The sequence below is a fragment of the Lissotriton helveticus genome, chromosome 5_1 (genome assembly GCF_964261635.1).
Source record: "Lissotriton helveticus chromosome 5_1, aLisHel1.1, whole genome shotgun sequence".
NCBI lineage: Eukaryota > Metazoa > Chordata > Amphibia > Caudata > Salamandridae > Lissotriton > Lissotriton helveticus.
The window spans coordinates 1944099359-1944124117 of NC_136065.1; the positions used below are offsets into that span (position 1 = coordinate 1944099359).

At 42.2% G+C, this 24759-nt stretch overlaps 1 protein-coding gene across 4 annotated transcripts in view; it reads right to left on the reverse strand.

Annotated features, from left to right (window-relative positions):
- The window catches only part of TBKBP1 (TBK1 binding protein 1), a 332178-nt gene that overhangs the window by 23404 nt on the left and 284015 nt on the right, over positions 1 to 24759 (reverse strand). For all 4 annotated transcript variants that reach the window (XM_078645597.1, XM_078645593.1, XM_078645595.1 and 1 more), the window contains exon 8: positions 14055 to 14173. In XM_078645597.1, coding sequence (XP_078501723.1) covers positions 14055 to 14173 — 119 coding nt within the window. The remainder of the gene's footprint in view (positions 1 to 14054; positions 14174 to 24759) is intronic.

Sequence of the window (24759 nt, forward strand, 5' to 3'; positions counted from 1 at the left end):
AAGTTCAATAATGCTGAAAGGAAAACAGACGGATAGTCTGTTTTCAGTTATGTTTGCACTAGCTACTTAAAATTTTTGGGGAAACACCAGTACGTCATGTGATCAAGGCCTCTAGGGGCTGAAACGTGTCATGGCGGAATAGCACGTTTTCTTAAATAAATTACCAGCACAAAGAAAATTGGTGTCTGTTCCTTTTCTGATTCCGGGGGCAGCGAATCTTGAAGAATCGATGCTGTGGATATATAGATATATATATATATATATATATATATATATATATATATATATATATATATATATATATATATATATTCCATTTCAAGTCTGCTTCACAGCAAAAAGGTTGCGCACTCAGGATTCCGTAATACCAGATGATTTATTGTTATCAGTTTTACACGCTACGCGTTTCGACACTAAGAGTGTCTTGATCACACGTGAGTTGTCCGGCATTATGGCACATATAAGCATACAAAAAGTGAAATAAACATAGAGACGGTAACAAGTAAATTCACTTCATTAGAGCGTACACATGGGGGCCATTTTGTAATGGTGTATTATTCAGACAGAAAATCCATTATATTTCCTCCACAGCCGATTACTTCAAAGGCCATGGAAAATTCTCACGAGTTATACTACATGATTTTAACAGTAGAAGTAATTACTGATTCAGACACAGATGTATCAAGACAGACTACAAGCACATCCTCAGAAATTGAAATAACCACAAGACCGGCTAATTTTTTAGACGAGTTCAAAGTACTAAGAACAAGGCGAAAAGTGGTACAGGTACAAACGCAAGTTCCCAAGAAGAATCCAACACGGGGCAGACCGAGAGGCAGAGGAAAAGGCAGGGGAGATCAGCAAAGAGACGATTCAAGCTCCAGCAGAGGAGAAGAAAAGAACAAGTAGCCCGTGGGAAATCATCTGGTATTACGGAATCCTGAAAGCGCAACCTTTTTGCTGTGAAGCAGACTTGAAATGGAATATTGAATCGGCTTTGTGTGGTCCGCCGATAATTTTGCGCCACCTGGCTTGGGAGAGAGGATCTCAGCAGGACCCTGTTGTGTTTGTGAAACTTACGGAGAGATCCAGTGCCGGCCGCCAGACGCCCAGCTGAACCTTCAGCTTGATAAAGACTGAGTCCGTGTGGAGCCGCCGTCCCGACTCTAAAAGGTGAGCCCGCCCGCGTCCTACTACGTACGGGGGTAGAGGGAAGCAGTGGCAGGAGTGCGATTGTTTCGCTTTGTAATTCCCGTCGTGCGTGAGGCGGTGGGGGTTAGCCGAGTAAGAGCGGGGGGCGTATGGTTGCAGAGAAAAATGTCGAACAAATTTAACTAGAAAAACAACAGTTGTTGTTTAACGCGGCTAGGACTCTGCACATGTGCTCCTACTGATTTAAAACGAAGCGGCACCAGGAACCACTTACATAAGTGGGGGATCCGTTTACTGACATTTAATATTAGCATCTAGGAATGGTATAATCTACCGCCAAGGTTTACAGTTCCAAACTACGAGTGCAGAACTATATAACACAGAGCAACTTGTGGAGCAGTACCTATTCTCTCTGGGATTAATGGAGGAAGAAGGATATAGAAAACGAGAGGCAGCCACATTATTTGCCAGAGCACCAGGCAAAGGCAATGACACCACCAAAACAGTGACAAGACCTGAAAATGACTCTATGAACATCAAACTAAGGAAATATGAGAGGCTGGTAAAACAAGAAATCTCTCGCTGGTGGGAGGCGACATCGCTGCAGGACTACGTAGATAAGGCAATGGTGCCACGGGGTCTGCGCATCTACATAACGCCTTCCCGGGAGTCATCTAACCCTCAAACGCTGATAGACTGGGCAAATAACTCGGCTATGAGTAGTAAAAATATGCTATGCATTCTCATTAAGGATGCGTGGGAGGAACATGAGACAATTCTCAAAGAACTTAAGGAACTAGATAAGGAGTTTGAAGGAAGCCTGGAACAAGAGACCATAACGAAATTTAAGGATGAACTAAAGGGGCGCTTGAAAAAATACGAGGATGACATCAAATATAGAAAACAGCGGAAACTCCACAGAGATTGTGGAGATTACGAAAGTGGACGTATTTTAACTTACAGTCCAAAATATGATCATCTTTATAATCAAACTAGTACAGCAAAACAACCAGGCACAGATAATAGCTCCTATGTAGTAACTCCAACAGTAGAAGTAATTACTGATTCAGACACAGATGTATCAAGACAGACTACAAGCACATCATCAGAAATTGAAATAACCACAAGACCGGCTAATTTTTTAGACGAGTTCAAAGTACTAAGAACAAGGCGAAAAGTGGTACAGGTACAAACGCAAGTTCCCAAGAAGAATCCAACACGGGGCAGACCGAGAGGCAGAGGAAAAGGCAGGGGAGATCAGCAAAGAGACGATTCAAGCTCCAGCAGAGGAGAAGAAAAGAACAAGAAGCCCGTGGGAAACAAAGGAAAGGGTTACAAAAACAGAAAATAACTATGGATGCAGAAACGGTAAACAAAACTGTTATAAACTTATCGTCACGTACTCTAACTTTTAAAGAGAAAGAAACTCTTTGCTTTGGACTTAGTTTCTGCCCTACTGAATGTTTCAACTATGCTAATACCAGGGTGGATATGTTCAAATTTGTTAGAAAAATCAAATTAAAGAAATGGCATTTCTTTAAGCAAACAAGAAATAAGGATATTGCTGATGATGTAGAGGAACTCTATGATATGTATAACAATGAGAACCTGAACTTATCCAACACAGAAACATTTTCCATTAACCAGAGTACAGAAGGGGATATGGATTATGAGGAATTGAGAACAGATAAGGCAGCTTGTACACCCTTCAAACCTAAATCTGTGTTCTGTCCTGTCATGCCCCACGATAATATAGACACATTCCATGAGGTTGTCACTAAAGAGCTTGCGAAATTAAAACATAGTAAAGAACTATGGTGTACTACAAATAGAAACCTATCGGGCGAGCAAAGAAAATTCCTTACAGAACTTGCAGAGGATAGTAACATCATACTCAGACCATCAGATAAGGGTGGCAACATCGTTTTGTGGGGTAAAGACTTGTATGTGACTGAGGCTCTTAGACAGTTAAACACCTCTAATTTCTACTCCAAATGTACCATGTCAAACTATAATGATAGCATACTAGAAACCTGGGAAAAATTACAGGATTGGCAAAATGAGGGTCTTCTGTCCTGGTAGGAGTTTTGCTTTCTCAAAAAGGACTATCCGAAGTTACCTATTTTTTATCTGTTGCCTAAGGTACACAAAGATGCTAGGGTCCCTCCAGGTAGGCCCATCATATCATCGATAGGTAGTGTGAATGAATGTCTATCACAATACGTTGATCACTTTCTAAGGGAATACGTATGTAGGTTACCCTCGCATATTAGGGACACCACTGATTTTCTGACTAGGGTCAACAACCTATCGTGGGTGGAAGGGTCCTTTCTAATTACCATGGATGTCAGTGCCCTGTACACGATCATTGACCATGTGCAGGGCATGGAAGCCAGTCTACATTACCTAAAAAATCGAGACAACTGCTTTATAGAACATACTTGCATGCTCATCGAAATGATGAAGATATGCTTACGCAAAAACATCTTTATGTTTGATGGTGTAATGTATAAGCAGATACGTGGTGTGGCAATGGGTTCGGCATTTGCTCCCAGTTTTGCGAACCTCTTCCTGGGTAGGTGGGAGGAGGAATTAGGTAGCAATCCGAACTTTTCCGAAGATCTGACCAAGGTAACCACATGGATCAGATATATAGATGATCTGTTCCTCATCTGGACAGGGACAGAGGAAGAGGCAGTCCGATTTATAGAGAAACTAAATATCAACGAATATAATATCAAGTTGACATATAACATCAGTTCTAAGACTGTTGAATTTCTCGATACAGAAATCAATGTAACCGAAGGTAAACTGATCTCCAGACTCCACAGGAAAGATACAGCTGGCAACAGTTTACTTCACGCCCTTAGTGCTCACCCATATCCCCTCAAATGGAATATTCCTTACGGTGAGCTTCTAAGGGCGAGGAGAAACTGTAGCAGTGATGAGGGATTTGCTAAGAAACAAGAGACTATGCTGGATAGATTCAGAAATAGAGGCTATCCAGAGGAAGTCCTGGAAAAAGCTGTTCAAAAAATCGCCCTGATCAATAGAACTGAAACTCTTACACCCAGAGAGAAGAGTGATGACACCAATAATAAGACTCGCGTCGTAACTACCTTTAACAGTAAATCCAAAAAGGTACAGAAAATACTGGTCGATAACTGGAATATTTTGAAAGTAGACAATATTGTTGGTCCTCTTCTAGCTGATAGACCTCAAATTACATATAGAAGAGGGAGAAATCTACGAGATATTCTGGTTAAAGCGGACATCACAGAAAAGAGAACTCAGGTAGAAGGCCTCAAGGGCTTTTACCCATGTGGCCATTGCAAAGCCTGTAGGGCTAGCACTATGGTCAAGACTATTGATGTTCCGGGGAGAAAGGAACCTAGAGTTATCAAACAGTTCCTGACCTGTAACACCAATTTTGTTGTGTACGTTCTCGAGTGTCCATGCAAACTTCGGTATGTAGGGAGCACCAACTGTATGGCAAAGAAACGAGTGCAGGAACATCTCAGAGCTATCACCCATGAAGATGTTAAATACCCCATTGCACGACACTTTCAAAAGTTCCATAAATCCAATAATTCATTGTTACGTTACTTTGCGGTGGAACAAGTCAACATAGGAAGAAGGGGTGGGAATCGAGAGCTGGCCCTGAGAAAGAAAGAGTCAAAATGGATCATGGAACTCGAGACAAAGTTCCCCGGGGGACACAACCTCGATGAGGAACTTAGTACACACTTATATGAGGACTAAAAAGTTGGTAATTATGACTAAGTCTGACCCAGTATAGAATATTGCTCCTATGTGTTATGAAACTTTACATTGTAACCTCTTTTATAAGTAAGTTTTTATGAAGAGATTTTAATTGTATGTTTATTTGTTTTTGTAGGATAGAATTGAGGCAAGAAACTGGTCCTGTCACCTTCACTTCACGGTCCTTTATCCTCAATTTTTCTTCACTGGAATGAAAGACACTTTCACTTGTATGCAAGATATGAATTAATAGATGTGCACTCTAATCCTGGGACAGAATGGCTGGCTATCAGCATATGGTTAGAATACGAAGAGAAGAATGAAATCGCTGAGGGCCAGTGGTTACAGGTGTGTGGTTTAATTTGGGCACTAGACCGAATGGAAGGGATTCCACCATATACTGCAGATATGAAATTTAGGTATATCTACTTGTAGTAGTAACAAGGCACCAATGCTTATTATGTATATACAAAATTCTTACATAATTAGTTTTCTACTTAGGAAGATGAACATATTTAAAATCATGTAGTATAACTCGTGAGAATTTTCCATGGCCTTTGAAGTAATCGGCTGTGGAGGAAATATAATGGATTTTCTGTCTGAATAATACACCATTACAAAATGGCCCCCATGTGTACGCTCTAATGAAGTGAATTTACTTTTTGTATGCTTATATGTGCCATAATGCCGGGACAACTCACGTGTGATCAAGACACTCTTAGTGTCGAAACGCGTAGCGTGTAAAACTGTAAACAATAAATCATCTGGTATTACGGAATCCTGAGTGCGCAACCTTTTTGCTGTGAAGCAGACTTGAAATGGAATATTGAATCGGCTTTGTGTGGTCCGCCGATAATTTTGCGCCACCTGGCTTGGGAGAGAGGATCTCAGCAGGACCCTGTTGTGTTTGTGATATATATATATATATATATATATATATATATATACACATATATATATATACATATATAAATACATATATATATATATATATATATATATATATATATATATATATATATATACACATACAGTCTCTCTTCCTCTCTATTTTGAAAGTCTTGAAAATATTGGTCATTTTACAAAACATTGAATTTTCTCTATTAGTATTATATATATATATATATATATATATATATATATATATATATATATATATATATACACTAGCAGCCCGTCCCAACGTTGTCCGGGTATGAAATAGAATGTGTGGAATGTGTGTATTTGGCAAGGGCAGTTTATTTTAAAATCTCGTGGTAGACAACATTTTTTGTTTCATTAGAATAGGGACGGAGAAGGGCCAGCTGCAGCCCTGGTTGATGTTAGCAGGTGCGTGAATTGGTGTAGTTATCTGCCGGCTACAGCCCTGGTTGAAGTTAGCAGGCGCGTGTAATGTCGTTGAATGAGAGAGTTATCAGCCACGGGTAAATCCGTTTAATGAGAGAGTTCAGTGACAGCGAGTAGGAGAGGCTACAGTAATTGTCCCCGCAGGCACGCTCATTTGCGTGTTCCCCCGCTTGAGGCCCAGATGCAGGCCTGTTTGATGTTAGCAGGCGCGTGATCCCCCGCTTGAGGCCCAGCTGCAGCCCTGGTTGATGTTATCAGGCGCGTATACTTAGTGTACTGATCCGCCGCCTGAGCCCGGCTAGAGCCCTGGTTGATGGTAGCAGGCACGTCTAATTTCGTTGAATGAGAGAGTTCAGTAACAGCGCGCAGGAGAGGCTGCAGTAATGTTACTTACCAGGCCTCCAGCTGAACGCGTTTGTTATGCCCCCAGCACACGGCCACAGCAGACGATCTTCTGATTAATGTACGACCCACATGGCATGAAGGGCGGAACTTAGCACTTGCCCCCAGCGTTTCTCACGCCCCCAGCGTGCCCCTTGATGCGGCGCAATTGCGTTCACATGGCATGAAGGCCGGACACACGTCCCCAGCGTTTCTCACGCCCCAGCGTGTCACGCCCCCAGCGTGCCCCTTGATGCTGCGCAGCAACGTAATTGGCGCTTGTATGTACAACTCGGTTGTATGACGCGATATCGCGGACATAGATATCGCGCTCATTTACATCGCGGCTTTTAAATCGCAGCGGCGATGACATCGGCAATTTAAACATTGCGAATTGTTGCGCCGCTAATGCAGCCTTTTAATTGGATCGCGTGTTACATCGCCGACATTACATCGCGCGACATAACAACGCGATGTTTGTGCCCTACAGCCAACTTCTATTGGTTACATTCTGCATCAATATGCATGATACTTAATCACTTGGAATCCTTTCTAACACTACCACTTATGTATCAAATCAAATCATGCTGATGTGTGCTCTCTATTTGGTAGTGTAATAAAAACGATCCTCGTGCATTGCAAAGCTTGCCATACCTCAGGGACGTAGTTATCAGTGGTGCGGCTGGTGCAGTGGACAGTGATCCTGTCCTGTACCTTCTACGGTTGCTTTATAGGCCGCTCGCCCAGATTGTTTTCGACCAGAGTCTGCCTGGGGCCTACCTCTGTGTTTACACCTCATGCAGAGAGGGAGGGGAGGAAAAGTGCTTCATGGAGTAGAAAGGCCTAAGGGACAAAATAAAAGGAGAAGCAAAACGCAGAAAGGAGAGAGCAGGAGAGGAATAAGTAACAGAATTGAAGGGGATAATTATGAACGGGAAGAGAAATGCGATGAAGACGAGCAAAAGGGACAATGAAAGAAGAGAAAAGGACAGGGCTAAGAATGAGAAGGTGAAAGGGACGAAGAAGGCAAGAAGGTGGAGGCATGGAGAAGGAAACATAGGTGAAATGAGGCACATGAACGCAGAGAGAATGAGGAAGGGGCTAAGAATGAGAAAGTGAAAGGGACAAAGAAGGCAAGAGGCATAGAGAAGGAAACATAGGTGAAATGAGGCACATGGACATCCGTAAGATGTTGAATCAGGTGCAGAGACAGAAGGGCATATGAGTGTGTCCATTCCCAATTATCTCTATTTAAATACCAGCCCAGGGCGAGCAAAGAGAGCCCCGTCTTTCTTAGAAATCTGGCCTGTGAGCAACGGAGTCCATTGTGTACATTAAATGTGTGTGAAGTCACCGGGGTTATAAAAAGCATTTATTTGTAATGCATCTATAAGTTAACGAGATAGTGTAGACAGCTGGATCTTTCCCTCGGCGTGCAGTGCACCATTAATAGTATTAATGCACCCGCTTGCCTATGTACGCAGGTTGTGTATAGGGGCCACTGTTACTGTGCACGAGAACAGTGTGCAGTGCACCGCTAGTGGTAAATGAGAGCTCTTTACAGTACAGCACTATGTTTACAAATAAGAAGCGAGCAGTGCACCGCTAGCGGATAACACCAGACATGCTCCCTGAATGGCTGCTTTATGGACATGTCCGATGAAATCACGGGGGACACCAAGTCCTGTGCTGCACTGGAGCAATCTGTTGTTGCCACTTTTGCCACTTTTACATCGCAGGATCGTTGTAGTGGCATGCGATGTTAATGTCATCGCGCCGTGGTCGCATGCGTAGCGAATGCATGAGATGCAAACAATCCTGCGATGTAAAAGTCGCGGTGCAATGGCACCGCGATGTATTTACATCGATGTCATTGATGTTCCCCGTACAACTCACATGGCATTAAGGGCGGACACACGCCCCCAGCGTTTGTCACGCCCCCAGCGTTTGTCACGCCCCCAGCACACACCCACAGCCCTTGATGTGATGGCCGTACCACACGCCCCCAGCGTTAGTCACGCCCCCAGCCCACGCCCACAGCACAATGCAGACACGCCCATAAGGGACTACTTTGCTGGCACGGTTCTTTTACCTTTTAAATGTATATGGTGTCCTACGGTACAATTGTATGTCTTGCACTGTATGATTGTGATGAACACCACTGTTTCTTGAAAAGTTAATAAAAATTATTTAAAAGAAATATATATAATGTATATGGTGGCCGTCTGCATAGCCTATGTCCTTCTGCTGCAACTGCCCTTTCCAAAGCTGTATTGGGTGTTGTGATTGGTGCTGTGGTTACTGAGATTATGCGCCTCAAAGGTTTGGGCTCTGTCTGTATAATATTAGTATGGATATATATATATATATATATATATATATATATATATATATATATATATATATTTCTTTTTTTACACACACGAACCACCTTCATTTACTAACAGTTGCGCACCTCCGTACACAGTCTGGTCAGGGGTGTAAGCTTGGTCAGTAAGATTGGGGGGTGTAAGCTTCAGATATTCCGACAATGAGGTTGGCATATAATGTTTCAATACATTATACGAGAAGCAGGGTGCATGAGAGGGGCTTATGGGGCATTGGAAAGGGAAAGGAATGAGGATTGGTAGGAATACTAATAGAGAAAATTCAATGTTTTGTAAAATAACCAATATTTTCAAGACTTTCAAAATAGAGAGGAAGAGAGACTGTGTGCATTTTTGTCTCTATGTATGTAAACATCACTGATGAAATCTGACTGACATCTCACAATACCAGACTGAAAGCACCTGTACCCACCAGTTTATCAGAAAATAAATTTATTAGGGGGGTGTCACACCCCAAACACTGCCTGAAGCAACGCCCCTGAGTCTGGTCACCTCACTCGCCAAACTGCATTGGATATAACTCACCCTTTTTCCATGCACTAGTTATACCCTTGCATATACATTACTTATACCATGTGAAATTATAGCATTCATAGTAACTCTTATGACATCTGAAATGACCTGATCTGTGAAAACACAGTGCATAGTAGAGTGGCGAGTTCTAGTTAATGTAGTGTGGTGAGTGAAATGACCAGACTGTGTACAGATGTGCGTGACTTGTAGTAATATGAAGGTGGTGCGTAAATTATACATTTAAGTTATAACAATAACTTTCGAATTTAAGTTGGGTTTGTATAGAAAGAAGAAATAAAGTTTTCCTAACTATAACTCATCCTTAACGTTTGTTTTTTTCATTGGATTTAAATGGTTTATTTTTTATACAAATGTATTTCAAATTGTGCAATTGACTGTCGGTGAGGTGAGTGTCATTTAATGGAGTGTGATATTGTAGAGTGAAGCAGAGTGTCGTAAAGTGTACTGTCGTACTGTATAGTGTTGTAAAGTGGAGTAGAAAGGAGTGGAGTAGAGGGAAATGTGATACAGTGGAGTGGTGTTAAGTGGAATAGTGTAGAGTGTAGTGGGGCAGAGAGGAGTGGAGTAGAGTGGCATATAGTGTACACAGAATTGCTGTAGAGTGGAATAACGTTGAGTTTAGTGGCATACAACCTAGTGATGTAGAGTGGAGTGTCATATAGTGGATTAGCATAGAGGTTCATTGAATGCAGTGTTGTACAGCATAATAGCAACATCTATAGTAGCGTAGAGTGTAGTGACGTAGAGTGGAGTGGAGTAGTGTATAGTGTAGTGTTGTTCAGAATAACAGAATACACTGGATTGTCGTGGAGTGCCTTATAGTGCAGAGACATACAGTGGAATAGCACAGGGTGCAGTGGCGTTCACTGAAGTGGTGCACAGTAGAATGGCATAGAGTAGAATAGCATAGATTATAGTGTCGTAGAGTGGTGCTGCGATTCAGTGGAGTAGCATACATTGGAGGGGCTTACAGTGAAGTGGCATAAACCTGAGTGTGATAGAAAGGAGTGGCGTAGAGTGGAGTGGCATACAGTGGCATGACACTGAGTGAAGTGACGTAAATTGGATTGCTGAGTGGCATATAGTGGAGTGGCGTAGGATGGAATATAGTGAAGTGGTGTAGAGGGGAGAGGCGTATAGTAGAAGGGAGTGGAGTGGTGTAGAGTGGAATAGCATAAAGTGGAGTGGTGTAGAGTGGAGTGTTGTAGAGTCGAGTGGCGTAGAGTGAAATCGCGGAGAGAGGAGTGGCGTAGAGTAGTGTACAGCAGAGTGGTGTAGAATGCAGTGAGGTAGAGTGGGGTATGTTAATTGAAAAAGGTAGCGTGAACGTGTAAATTGTAACTTTTAGTATTATGTATGAATAGTGGACTTAGGGGAAAAGTTACATGTTTTTAAAAACTTAGTTATAGGTATAACACTGTACATATGGATGAGAAAACTGTATAGGCTAATGGATGTGTTTACCAATGGTAAAAGGCCACCATGTCGTTTTTATGACAGTTTACTGCGTTCTAGGTTATGGTCTTAGAAATAGGTAAGTATTAGGTTTTTTTGATGTTCACTACCTATTACCACTTTATTAAGTAGTAATAGATAAATAGATGTATTTATAATTTTCTATATCATTTTATAGCAGCATAGGGATAACTGCACGTTTTTTTTAAGTAGAGCTATCATTCCTAAGTATTACAGCGCTACTCTGTAGATGTTTTGTGCATATTTAAATATGTTAAAAATATAAAATACACTTTCGTACACTATATTTGTAAAAATATAGTATATTTAAATGTAATTTAAAAATTTTTAACATTTATTTATTTGTAATTTATTTCTGGGACCTCGATACACCCCATGCAGTACACGGTACTCCGTACATTAAAAAATATATATATATATATAGAAACGCATAAATATTTTGTGCTACCTATTACATCTTTATTAAGTGGTAATTGGTAGGGGACAAATACCAAACCTAATACTTACCAAGATCTAAAGGCGCAACACAGAACACAGCCAAACTGCACCTACAAATAAGACGGCTGCCTTTAGCTTTTGTAAAGGCAGTCATCAGCTAATCACCTAATAACTTGTCATCGCTATGTACTGCATTAGTACTGCTGTACTACAGTGACAACAGATATCACTAAGTTGTTTTGCCTTATAACTTAACAACCATCAAACAAATGTAGTTGCCATGTGAAAAAGGATAATTTACATAGTATACTGTACATTCCTGGAAATTTCATTAAAATCCAACAGACCGTTTTTGCACTACATCCAATACAAAAAGTCTATGTAAGAACATTGGGGTCTAAATCTGCTTTGGGACCCCCCTTTTTACTTAGCACCCCCTTCACGAAATGCAGTGAAACATTCCAAAGTAAAGGGTGTAATAGGTCTAAAAAGGTTTGCGGAGATTCGTCAAAAATGTGCAAAGTTATTAAGGGGCAAAAATCCATATATGTTTATTACTAAAAATGTATCTACATACTAATATATTTATTTAAGTATTAAAGATTTAAAGTGACATAAAAATACTAAAAAAACTGTTTTGTAAAACTTCCTAAAAGGTCATTTAAATTACTTTATATTTAATTTATTTAAATTCTTATTTAATTTATTTTTTATTCATTATAATAATTAATATATTACCCATCCCATAACTCTAGAAATCAGTTATTGCCGCTACAGAGTACCCATCTGTGAAACTGAAACACCTATTCATACCCCTACACCCTACCCATCCCTGAAATCTAAAACCACCTTTCTATCCCTGAACCCTGAATCCTAAAGACTTCATACTATCACTACTCCAATCTCTGAACCCAAAAAACTCCTTATTACACCTATACACTACCCATCCCTGATTATTACCCCTAAACACTACCCATCATTGAACACTGAAAATTCCTTACCACCCCTATACACTACCCATCTCTGAATCCTAAAAAACCTTACAACCACTAAAAAAAGTATATATCTAGAAACATATACCATATATTTAATTATATTTAAAACATATTTAAATAGATGTGCATTTATAAATATTAAATAATCATATTTTGTATTTCTATTTTTAACTTTAATGAACTTTGAAATACCATTACAGATAAACGTAAGAGAACTTTAGCAATATATGTATATATTAGTGTATAAAAAACACAGCCACATACTGTTAGGTTAAGCCATTTAAAGATAAGTAAAATCCTGTGAAGTAAAAGAGTGAAAAAGTACCTATGATCTAAAGAATCCCGATTTAACTCCTGTAATGTAATGACGGCCAATTTAATGCCTGTGAAGTAACGGTAACGTACCATGCAGACAGCAAGCAATGCAAGCATGTTCTTGTATTGACCACCTGCACTGCCTTTGGCAGTCAGGACTACTCAGTACTCACTGGCAGCTGATCCCTGTCTGTTCCTCCCACCTACCCTTTTTTTGTTAGTATGGAGAGACAGTGCTTTTAGGTAAGACTTTAGCTCCTTCTGCTAGGAGGCATCATGGAACCTTCTTTTTTACTTTGAGTCCTAGTTATTGAGCTTTTCAGTCCTCCATGAATTTTGGACCATAAATCATGTATTGGTTTCTTTTTGACATCCTACCTTGGAATACCAAATTAGATTTATTTGTTGAAGTATCGTCACAGCCATTGAGTTTTTTTCTGTGGCTTTAACTTAAAGAAGCAGTATATAGGTAGAATTTGGCCCTTTCCCTCTATAGCACTATCCGAGCTGGTTGATAAAATGCAGCAGTCTTCCTCCGCTTTAAAAAAAATGTCATTGAATACAGACTTTTGAACCTTACACATTCCAAATATTTTATGACGAGTTTGAAGCTTGTGATCCCTGTGTGTCTTTGTATCCATGACACAGTCTCATTGAACAAAATACACTATTTATTGATGGACCCAATCATGCTATCTTGTAAGATTCAGGATGACTCTCTTCCCATTTAATTAACCATTGGTCCTGATGAAGGTGGAACATGCATCACCTGAGATCCACCAAAACCTTTTAAGCCCATGTTGTTGGTCTTGAAAGGAGGAAATTAACATTTAATTGGTTTCTTCCTCGCCACTGGAACCTGTGGTGCGCAGCAGGGAATCTGTTTATAATGTTTGGTGGACTGAATTGGTCGACTATACCCAAGACTTTTGTGTGAGGCTTTCATTCAGGGACATAAGTTCTTTACAGAAAAACATTTGTTTTTTTTGTATAAATTGTGTTGATTAAAATGATTTTTCCGTACTACTCTTAAGTAGTATATTTTGTTTGTATACATTCATTAAGTGATTGATATTGAAAGATAAAAGTAAGCTGGTTAGAGTAGTGATTATAGCTGTGATGCGCAACTTACTATTTTTGGGGGAATAGAAGAGTTTAGTTTGGGTTTCTCACTTCGCACCTCCCCTTGCTGGTCCTTTCTTGCTCCTCCCAGAATGCAGCACTCACCATAGGCACCTGATAATCCCCACCAGCGCTGCGCACTCACTTGCACTTCCAGCCTGCTCCTGCAGTAGTGTCCTAAGGATCTGGCCTTGCAGTGAACTCAGGGTGCGTAGTCGGCACAGCTCCTCCGTCAGCTCTGTGTAGGCGAGTGCTAGATTCACCCTATGACAAAAAAAGCATAAGAAGTAAATATCTGTTCTTTCCCTTTTCATCTTAGGTGTCTGCCTATTTGACCAATAAAAGATATGGGTAGAGAATTCTGTGCAATGGGAACATAAACAAGCATTGGTAAAACCTATTGGTCTGGCATCGGCCGCCATCCTTTTGGCTTTGGCAGTACTTTTGTTTAATCATGCTTTATGTAAACCTTTATTGTTGGGGAAGCTGTCAGGCCTTCTTCAATCATAAAAAATGTCTAAAGGTGTAAATATTGTTAGATCTCAAAAAGCACACATTGCATAGTAGTCCCTGACTCTAAATTGAACTACAATATGTGCTGACGAGCTCCTTGCGAAAGAGCAGAACACCATCACTCACAATGAAGTTAGCCAAAGCCCTTAGTAGACTGACCTTCTGCCCTATGCTGCACTGGGTGGAAAAACTATGAATGACACAACAACAAACCAATGGATCGAGAGCACTGACTAAAAGGCCTACAAGTAATACAAATAATTTTTATAAAATTAAAAGGTCCAGGCTAACGCCACTCCTATGAAGGGCATTAAAGTAACATACATTTATGATTGTTTTTCAAAGCAGTCATGTTAATTAAAAAGGACTATAAATGGTTAAATGTAGTGTTATATTGAAGTGGGGTTGTTGAAGAAGTAGAGCTACAGATAGATGTAGCATGCTTGCCCCTGTAGAGGTAGGTCTAGGGACAGAGGTACGTTTAGAGATAGAGGTAGGTATTTGTGTTTAGGTAGGTCAAGATGTGGTTGAGGTAGGTGCATAAATATGTGTAAAGATTGGTGTAGAGCTTTGAGTAAATTTGGATGGAGGTACTGTTAAGTGGAGATAGGAGCCATGGAGTTAAATGTAAGTGTAGGGATGGGAGTAGCTGCAGAAGTAGCATTATAGTAAGTGTAGTGTTTAGAGCTAGAGTAAGAGGTGATGCCATCTGTGCATCGCTATATCATTCATAATTATGGGTCCATTCTCATGGCCAAACAAATATGAAGTGAAAAACCTGTTAGGGAGTTTTCATTTCATGTTCCTAAATAATATAATTCTTCATCATCATATTATTCCTCATTTTACATTTACGCATAAGTCTCAACCACTTAACAGAACAGGCAAAATAGTTATTTACAAGCAACAGTAGATTTGAGCTTGAAACTCCTCTAGATTCACATACTATGTCCCCTCCCACTGTCTTGTTACCAGTGGTGGCTCGCACAGGTAAGTAGAGTGGGGCGGGGTAGAAGTTGACAGACGGCGGGATAAGTAATATTAAACAAATAAATAAAGCCACTTACTTTGTGCTCGTTACACCGCTGCGTTGGCGATGCGGCGAGTGCAAAGTAGGTGGTTTTATTTATTTATCCTGCTGTCTCTTGAGTTCCACCACCCTCCGCCTCGCCCCGCCCTGCCCCAATGCCACACCGCTCTTACCTGTGCGAGCCGTCACTGCTTGTGACTGGGACAAGAGGTGTATCTCTAAATCTAGGATTTTGCTTTGAGCGTTGACCATGCATGGATTCAATATAACTCACTGTGACATCAAACTACATGCCGACAATGTCCCAAAAAGTGACTTTCATTTCATTTTCTTTTCTGTAAACTTGCACTGAATCCGTTCCATAACCGGGGTGGGTCATATATGAAACTAGACGAGTTTCAAGTTGGATGAGTGCCAAATAAATGATTTAATACTGTCTGTTTTTCTATAGCCCCTAATTGTGCTTGGATTTCTACACAGTAATGGTCTGTGGATTTTTGTCTGAATGACCCCATGCTGCTGGATATAAAGCATTGCTGCCCATAAAGGTCAATGTTGCTGCTTCTTTCTTGCTGAATTAACCCTATGTTTCATTTCATGAGCTTTATTTATAAGGGCATAACACATCTGGATTGTCTGAACAGCCTATGTGGCTGTGGTTTGCTTAGGTACTACTGAAACTAAAGCATGAAGTGCATATGCACTAGGTCTCGCATTTATGTGAGTTTGAGCTATTGGCATTGTAAATGACTACCTTTTATTTATGTTTCGGTTTTTAAAGCCTAAATAAAAGGCATCGTCATTTACAATGCCAATAGCTTAAACTCGCGTAAATGCGAGACCTATTGCATTGTAAATGCATGTTTTCTATTGCATCTTGGTATTTGTACGGGTAAAAGACAACACGAACGTAGGGAAAGATAAGGTAAAGCTACTCGTGCACAGCATAAAAATATTCAAGATTTCTATGCCTGTGACCTCTCTTTAATAATTCTTCAAATACTACTGAACCGGCAGTAAGAACTCGAACAGCGTTTCCTCCTTTACTTTGCAGTCTAAGTTGCCCATATATATGGTTCTGTCTGCTTCTTCCTGTTGGCTGTTCATAGTGAAACACATCCCTGGGCACCTTCGTGCCTCTCAAGCTGTCATCCAGCTGTGCAACAACTTTTGCGGTGATGAATGCAGGGAAAAGTAACCAGGCCCCGGCCACAGACACCATCATAAAGGAAGGATTGGGAATAGAACTATACGCAACAAGATGCTGTTGAAAGCGACGAAGGACAAGCAGCTAAAAAATCTAGAGAGAGAAGAGGATACAGTTTCAAAAAAGATCTGCTGTGATAACATTGTGAAAGATGCATGTCACGGTAAGACTTGTCGAGCAAAACGGCACAGGGCCACAAAGACGAGTGGTGGGGGCGGGCACAGGGAGACAAGGGGGAGTAGTGCAGGCGGGCAAAGATGGCACCGGGACACAAAGAGGAGTGGTGAGGCGGGCACACGGAGCCAAGGAGGCGTTACAGCTGCCGCCCTGTGCACCGCTGCTCGTTCCTGTGGCAAAACGCCGTGGGAGTGAACCTTTCAGAAGAGGTGAGATGTGCATCCACCTTTAGCGATTTGCAGGCTTTGATTCTACAAAGACACACGCAAAAGGAAATCCAATGCATGTAAGGAGTTAGACCCACATAGAGTAGAAACAAGAAGCCTCGCAGAGCAGTGCGTGCGCGCTGCACTTGGCTCAAACTAAAAAGGCTGGAGATCACATGGGGTCTTCCACCCATTAAGTACCAAGAGTCCTGTGTGCCTGTATTATTATTGTACAGCTGGTACTGGGCCCAGTCACCTCTGTGACTTCACTGGGAGCCGGTACAGAAGGGACTATGTTAGCAATATTTGCTTTGAGTCTAAAAACATAGCCTACCATAACCTAATGTTTTCTATTATTTATACTGTTGAAAGGGCAGAAGGCAGCTTCCTCAACAAAAAACTTGCACAAAACTTTTACAAAAACAATGTCAAGCAAGGATTAAGCAAAAAGACTGGCAGTCATTACCAGACATGTTGGCTTTACCATGCTTGTTTGAGAAAGGTGGAGTCCCTACGTATACTACCATTAACCGTAGAGTTTTGCCTATACTTTCTAATTCATTTTTTCGTTTTTTGTTTTAACATGCCTCCACCCCAGTGTTAACGAATTGCATTGTACTGATCTCTCGATTCCTGTTTCTGCTACGTCTCCGCCTCACCTGTGGTTATCAAAAATTGACATGTAAACACTCAGTAAAGTATATTCCACTAAACAGAAGAGAGCTGACCTTTAAGTCAAGGGGAGCGCTTATTATGCCTATATCTATGGCAGAAGTTTAGGGACGCTCTATGTGTATTGCCTATCCTTTAGACTTCCGGTTTGAGTTCAAGCGCTGCGGTGCTCTCTCTGCCTCTGGCTCTATAATCCTTCTGCAAACAAAGAGGGCAACTTACAGGTACGCATGGTGCGGAGTAATGGCTGTTAGTGTGAAAAAGCGAGGATTAATGGAAGGTGCCCATTAGCGTGGGGGTGAGGACAATTTCTAGAGCGAAGGCACGCCCATAGAACTACAAAATTACCTCATACTGCTGTGCATAACTGCCAGTGCTGGATTATTAGCATTCCAGCGACTGCATTCTGGGAATTGTAGTTCTATGGTCATTATTCTGATTAGGAAGTGATACTTCGAAGAATGCAGTGGTTGAAGATGTACTCATGGAGTAACTATGTACTTCTGTGGGTGGGCAAAGATGGCACAGGGACTCAAAGAGGAGTGGTGGGGGCGGGCACACGGAGACAAGGAGGCCCTAGAGCTGCTGTGGCAAAATGCTGTGGGAGTGAACCTTTAAGAAGAGATGGGCCTGTACCCACCTTCAGCCATTTGCAGGCTTTGATTCTAAAAATACACGCGCAAAAGCCAATCCAATGCGTGGGAGGAGTTAGACCCGTACAGAGTACATACAAGAAGCCTCATAGAGCAGCGCATGTGCGCTGCGCTAGGCTCGACCTAAAAATAATACATTTCTTTTCTTGATTTCTATTTTGTCTTTGAGTAGCTCTGGTAATATCCAGTGCATGTACAGCCCTTTCTCCTTGAAAGAAAATAATAACATGATTGAGTGACATGAAAGGAATACACACATTTGGAACAAATTGTGGGTGTATTGTCATAACCACTTTCTCTTTATTTACTTTCTAATTATTTGCATATATAAAAAGCTATGGTTCTTGAACTGAACTGACGTGTAACTCGTTTACATTTCTGAAAGGTAAGAGTTTTAGACTGATTTTACAAATTAGTTCATAGGGTGGCACACCATTCCAGAAGAAAATGTAAACTCCATTTTTGTGAGGAAATGCGGTGTTGAATGTATGACCTTGTAACTCCTCCGATCAATTTTTTAATAAGCAGTATTTCAAATATATGTAGTAGGTTCATAGCTCTCGTGTATGCTGTGATAGCGGATACATTTACAACATGCATAGCATAGTCCATAATCTAATAAATACATAATAAGCTGTTCTTGAAAGTGATACTTTGAACAACAATATACGTGTATACATGTAGGTACATGGTATTTGTATACAGGGTGAAAGGTAATGATACAGGCAATTAGTTATTGGAGGGGAAGCTTGATTCTGACAGTGGATAGCATTGCTATTTTGTAATGATGTCTTGTTCTTTAAAGAGGCATGTCTTGAGCTCCGCCCTCAGTTACATCAGAGTCCTGTTGGATACACGGATGTGCCAGATCTTAGGAGCATAAATGGAGAAAGACTGTTGTCTTATTATAACTTTTTTGCACTTCTTTGTTTCAAGTTCTGATTGCGTGTGTGCAGAGACTAACAGAGGGGGTGAGCTTGCCAGTCAGCTAAGCAGGATTGCTGGTCGTGAAGGCTTAGTAGATAAGGCATCTGGTTTCAAGAGGGTGCGGGTTGGCAAGGAGAGCCTGTGAAGTTCCATCAGGGTAGGAGTGATGTAGTTGAATCCACCTAACTACATAACAGCATTATGTTAATCGTCTCCTTTACCCTTGTTACCGATCATCCGATAGTCTGGTAATTTTAAATGTTGGAACATTATGATGTAAGGGAGCCAGGCCGCTAGTTGCAAGCTCTGTTTCCTGGGGTGGTAATTGTCCCCCTCCCCACCACCACACCTTATCAAGAGATCTATGTATGATGATAGCTTGAGAAATTTGAATACCATGTCAGATATGCCCACCTAAGAGCTATCTATCATAATCATCCTGGATGTAAGAGGTAGCAAATTATGTCTTGTACTGTAGAAGTAAGAGGGTTAACCCTTTTTCGGGGTACTGTAGTAGAGAAACCTATTCCTCTTAGCAGTATAGCATGTGTGTGTGGTAAACCACTCTTGAGGCAAGATGAGATATCCAAACTCTAGGACCTCAGCAACCAATTTGCTAGGGTGAACTGCCTGGGATTTGGGGCCTGACTCTCTCTTGGTTCTGTGTAAGAAGGTCCTGCTTGTAGGAGAGCGTCTTGTGTGGATTGATGGACATCTCTAGAAGGGTTGAGAACCATGGTTGTATGGCCCATGTGGGAGCCATCAGGATGACGTTAATGGATGTTTGCCTCAGGTTTCTGACCACGTACGGCAGAAGTGAGAGAGGAGGAAAAGCATATGCAAAGATCTCCTGCCAGTTCATTCACAGGGCTTTGCCCATGGATTGGGGGTGTGGAAACCTGGAGGCGAAGTTTGAGTATTTTGCATTTTCACAAGGGACGAAGAGGGTAATATCCTGGGGCCCCTATTAACAAAAGTATGGGAATAGGACTTGTGGGTAGAGAACTCATTCGTAGACTTGTTGCTGCATCCTGCAGAGCAGGTCTGCAAAGTCGTTGTCCACCCCCAGGAAGTATTCAGCTAGGAGATGTACTTGATGATGGATAACCCAATGCCAATTCACAGTGCTAGCGCGGACAACTGAGGATTGCCTTTTGCCTTGGTTTCGTAGGTAAAACACGGCGGTCATGTTGTCGGTCCATACCAGGACCACCTTGCCCCGAATGTCTTGGGGAAAAGCTGTCAGGGCAAGGTGTATGGCTAAAAGTTCCATATGTTCGATGTGGCGACCCCCCTGTGAATGATGCATCCATGGTGATATTCACTTGCGGAACTGAGTCTGCAAAGGGCCTGCCCAGCAACAGGTTGTTGCTGTTCCACCACTGTAGACAGTGATGGGTATCTGCCCTTATCAACATCAGTCCTACCCAGTGGCCCTCTGTTGTGACCACTATGCCAAGAGGCACTCTTGAAGCAGACACATATGGAGTTCTACATGAGGGACTATTGCTATTCATGAGGCCATCATACCTAGCAAGCGCATCACTGGACAAACTGTGAGAGGACAGAGTGGCTGAACAAAAGGCAGTAGTTGCTGGAACGCCACCACCCCTTGTTCGCTTGGGTACACTTTGCCCAGACTAAATTAAGGACTGACCCTAGGAAGAGTTGGACATTAAATGAATGGTTGGCCCTAAAATGACTGGAGGTGGGACTTGGTGGTGTTAAATGTAAAACCCAATTTGTGGAGCAGGGAGATAGCAGCTCGGGTGCGGGCTAAGCAGTTGTGTCTGCTTGCACTCTTGATCAGTAAATCATCTAACCAGGGGAAGCTGTGAGTCCCTACTCCCTACCCACCTTCTGCAATGTGCGGCTACCACCGCTAGACATGTGGTGAAGAGCGATGGGGCCTGTGATGACTCCGTAGGGCACACTTTGAACTGGTAGTGCTGACCTCTAACCATGAAATGTAAGTAGTGCCAATAGAATGGATGGATGGGGATGTGAAAGTAAGTGCCCTTCAAGTCTAGTGTGCTAATGAAGTCACCTTGCTGCAGAAGGGGGGTGACATCCTGAAGAGTGACCATGTGGAAATGTTCTGTGAGGCGATGTATCTGTTGAGAGGCCTGAGAATGAGGATTCGCCCCAGAGAGCCACCCTGTTTGTGGGATGAGGATCAAGGGGATACCTGCCTCCTCATCCTTCTTGATCTCTCTTCAGCGTTCGACACTGTTAAACATGAGAAATTACTCGATCTGTTGAACACAAGAATGGGTCTTTCCGGGACTGTTCTCAAGTGGTTCACCTCCTTTCTACACAACAGGTCACAGAAATTCAAGAGCAACAACCTGATGTCCTCTCCAATACCTGTTTCGTTAGGTGTCCCCCAAGGATCCTCCCTTTCACCAACATTGTTCAACTTAGTTATGGAACCTCTCACCACCTTGCTTCAAGCATCCAATGTACTTTTTCACATGTACGCAGATGACACTCAACTATATCTCAAATTACAATCCCTCAATGACATCGTACTCCTGAACTCTACGATCAGAAGCACCCAATCCTGGCTTGCTGATAATCATCTCAAACTCAATGCTCTGAAAACAGAATTCCTGCTGATCTCACCTCCAGCTAAGATCTCTACCACTCAAACCTGGCTTAAACAGCTAACTGCACTCAATGTCCAACCCACCATAGTGGATTCAGCGAAATCCCTAGGCATAACTCTTGACTCCAATCTCAACATGCAGCACCATATCAGCAAGGTTACTAAGGGAGCGAACTTCCAAATCAATACCCTAAGGAAACTTAAACCCTTCCTACCAGCCAAAGACTTCCAAACTGCAGTACAAGCACTGGTCATCCCGCGAATTGAATACGGCAGCACCGCCCTCTGCGGTCTCCCGTTAACCACTACTGCACCCCTAAGAGCCTCTCTAAACGCTGCAGCGAGACTCATCACTGGATCAAAAAAGCACTCTCATATCTCCCCTGACCTGAAATCACTAGACTGGCTGCCTTTTGAAGCCAGAATACATCTGAAAATCGCCTGCATGACACACAAGGCTCTACACCTGAGCTCTCCTGGATACCTCACTCAGAAGCTGTCAATCTCTGGCGGCTCTAGAAACACCAGAGGCACAAACAATCTTCTGCTAAAACCTCGAAGATTCCGGAAGGAAAAAACTTATAAACGCTCTTTCTCAAGAATGGCACCCAGGATCTGGAACTCACTCCCTCCTGAAACTAGGCTCATCTCCTCCACTACACTTTTTAAGAAAGAAGTGAAAGCTATTTTTATGGCCAAATACACCTGGCCTATGAGCATGGATCTATAAAGACTCTACACCGACCTGTATTATTATGTTCGAACTCTATGACTATGTATTTCACCTGTATTATTGACGCTACTGATCAGCTATGCACACTTTTAACTGTTATATTTTTATTATTGATTTGCTGTACTAATTTGCTCCCTCATGTACCTACCCCTCCCACTTATTATGTTTAAATTCACTCGCTTGTTGGTATTCCCGGCTTTGTAAAGCGCTCTGATATCTGCAAAGATCTTGTTCGCGCTATATAAAACTTTCAAAATAAATAAATAAATAATAAATAAAGGGAGTAGACCCCCTTTGCTACTTTGGCTCTATGGCCCTTTTTAGGAGAAGCACATGGAATACTCTTGCAGTAGTGTGATGTGTTCTGGGCTGACGGTGTGCATGCACGTTGGGATGTTTGGTGGGGTTGAGATGAGCTTGGGTCAGTAATAGTGCTCAAAGATGGATAGAATTCACTGGTTGGTTGTGATCTCCTCCCAGTGGGGAAGGAATCCCTGAAGCCTTCCCCCTGACAGGAGTAGTGTGATTTGGGGGGAGGTGCAGGGCAAGTCAATGCTTGGAGGTAGAGGCTCCCTTCTTGGAGGAAGTGCCTCTGTCTCGACCCTAGGAGTTGTTATCCCATGAAGGTGCCCCGTGCAAAACCCCTACCTCCCTGTTGGTGGTAGGTCTGCTGCTGGCATTAGCATGACTATTTTGAGTTGGGGGAAGTAACCTTGGGCCGACTCCTTGGTTGCTGTGCCCAAAAGGAGCCCATGGCTGAAGGAACCTGAAGGGCACACATGGCTTTAGCAGTGTCTGCGTAATTCTTTATCTTTTCTAACGCAGTGTCGGTGTCCTTCTTTATCTTTTCTAATGTCTCATCCACCTGCGGACAGAACTGGTATTCTCAGGTTGATGAGATGTCTTTGGACCTCTAGCTTGAAGGGTGGTAGCAGAAGATCACAGAGGTGTTCACTCCTCAGGCAGCTCTATCAGTCGAATCCAACACTCAGGGAATCGTGGCGTTGGATGTGGCTTTTCCCTCCTCAACAAACGTTTCTCCCCTCTTTCAGTATTGGTCGGTGAGATGCTGGAATAAATCCTCCATCTGTTTCCACTGGGCCCTGTCGTAGTGAGACAGGAGGTCTATCGAAGAGTGTGGCGGCACAGACAGCTACTCTCTTGCCAGCCACGCCAATGCACCTCTCCTTATCAGGAGGAGTGACAGAATCTGTAGCCTGGGCTGCTGCTCTCTTTCAAGCTTGATGCCTTACCCCCCAGTGGGGTGGCGCTCAGCTTCGACGTGAAGCATTTATGTCTTGAAGGGTGCCCATTCCATTTCAGTCTGTGAGACTTCATTCTCTGGAATCGATAGTGAAGATGCAGTTGGCCCGGTCGTTGAAGATTATGTTCAAAACGGTGGACAAAGATGAGAACTCGTCCCAGCAATGGGAAGGGGAAGCGCTAGACCCTCGGAACACGAGGTTCTTCATTGAATGCATCAGTACTGGGACAAACTTCGATACATGAATAATGGCGGGAGAATACATCTAACAATGGAGATAGCGCTCATGCGCATTCAGTACCAGAGGATAAGCACCAAGACCTTGTGACTTGAAAGACTTCTTCGAATAAAAACAAGTTGCAATAGTCTAAGCCAAAAAAACACATGAAAGGAGTATAGGAGCAGAAGTATCTACAGCGACACATTTTATGAACTCTTTGTTTTACTGGCAATGGTGAAGATTTCTTCATGTTGAACCTTAACTCCAAATGGTATGACAAAAATTCACAACTTTGTGAACACTGTTTTGGCATTCCTAAAACTAAATTCCCTTCACTAGTCAGTCATCAAAGCACAGGCAATATTGACTTTTTTTTTTATCTCAAATGCGCTGCCAGACACTTGGTGAACACTCTTGCTACGGCTTGTATGCCAAGTTTCAGTACTACGCACTTGTAATGATCGTTTAGTGTTTGTGGCGAAATGTTGTCTTGATGGTGGTGATTGTTGCCACTGATTTGAGCCTTGAAAGAAACCCCCTCTATCTTGTGTTTGAAACTGTATAGTGCACGTGTGTCTACCCTGCTCTCACTTGTCCGTAAGTGCCCCTCTTATAAAGGTCCCTCTAGCCTGTGAAGCTC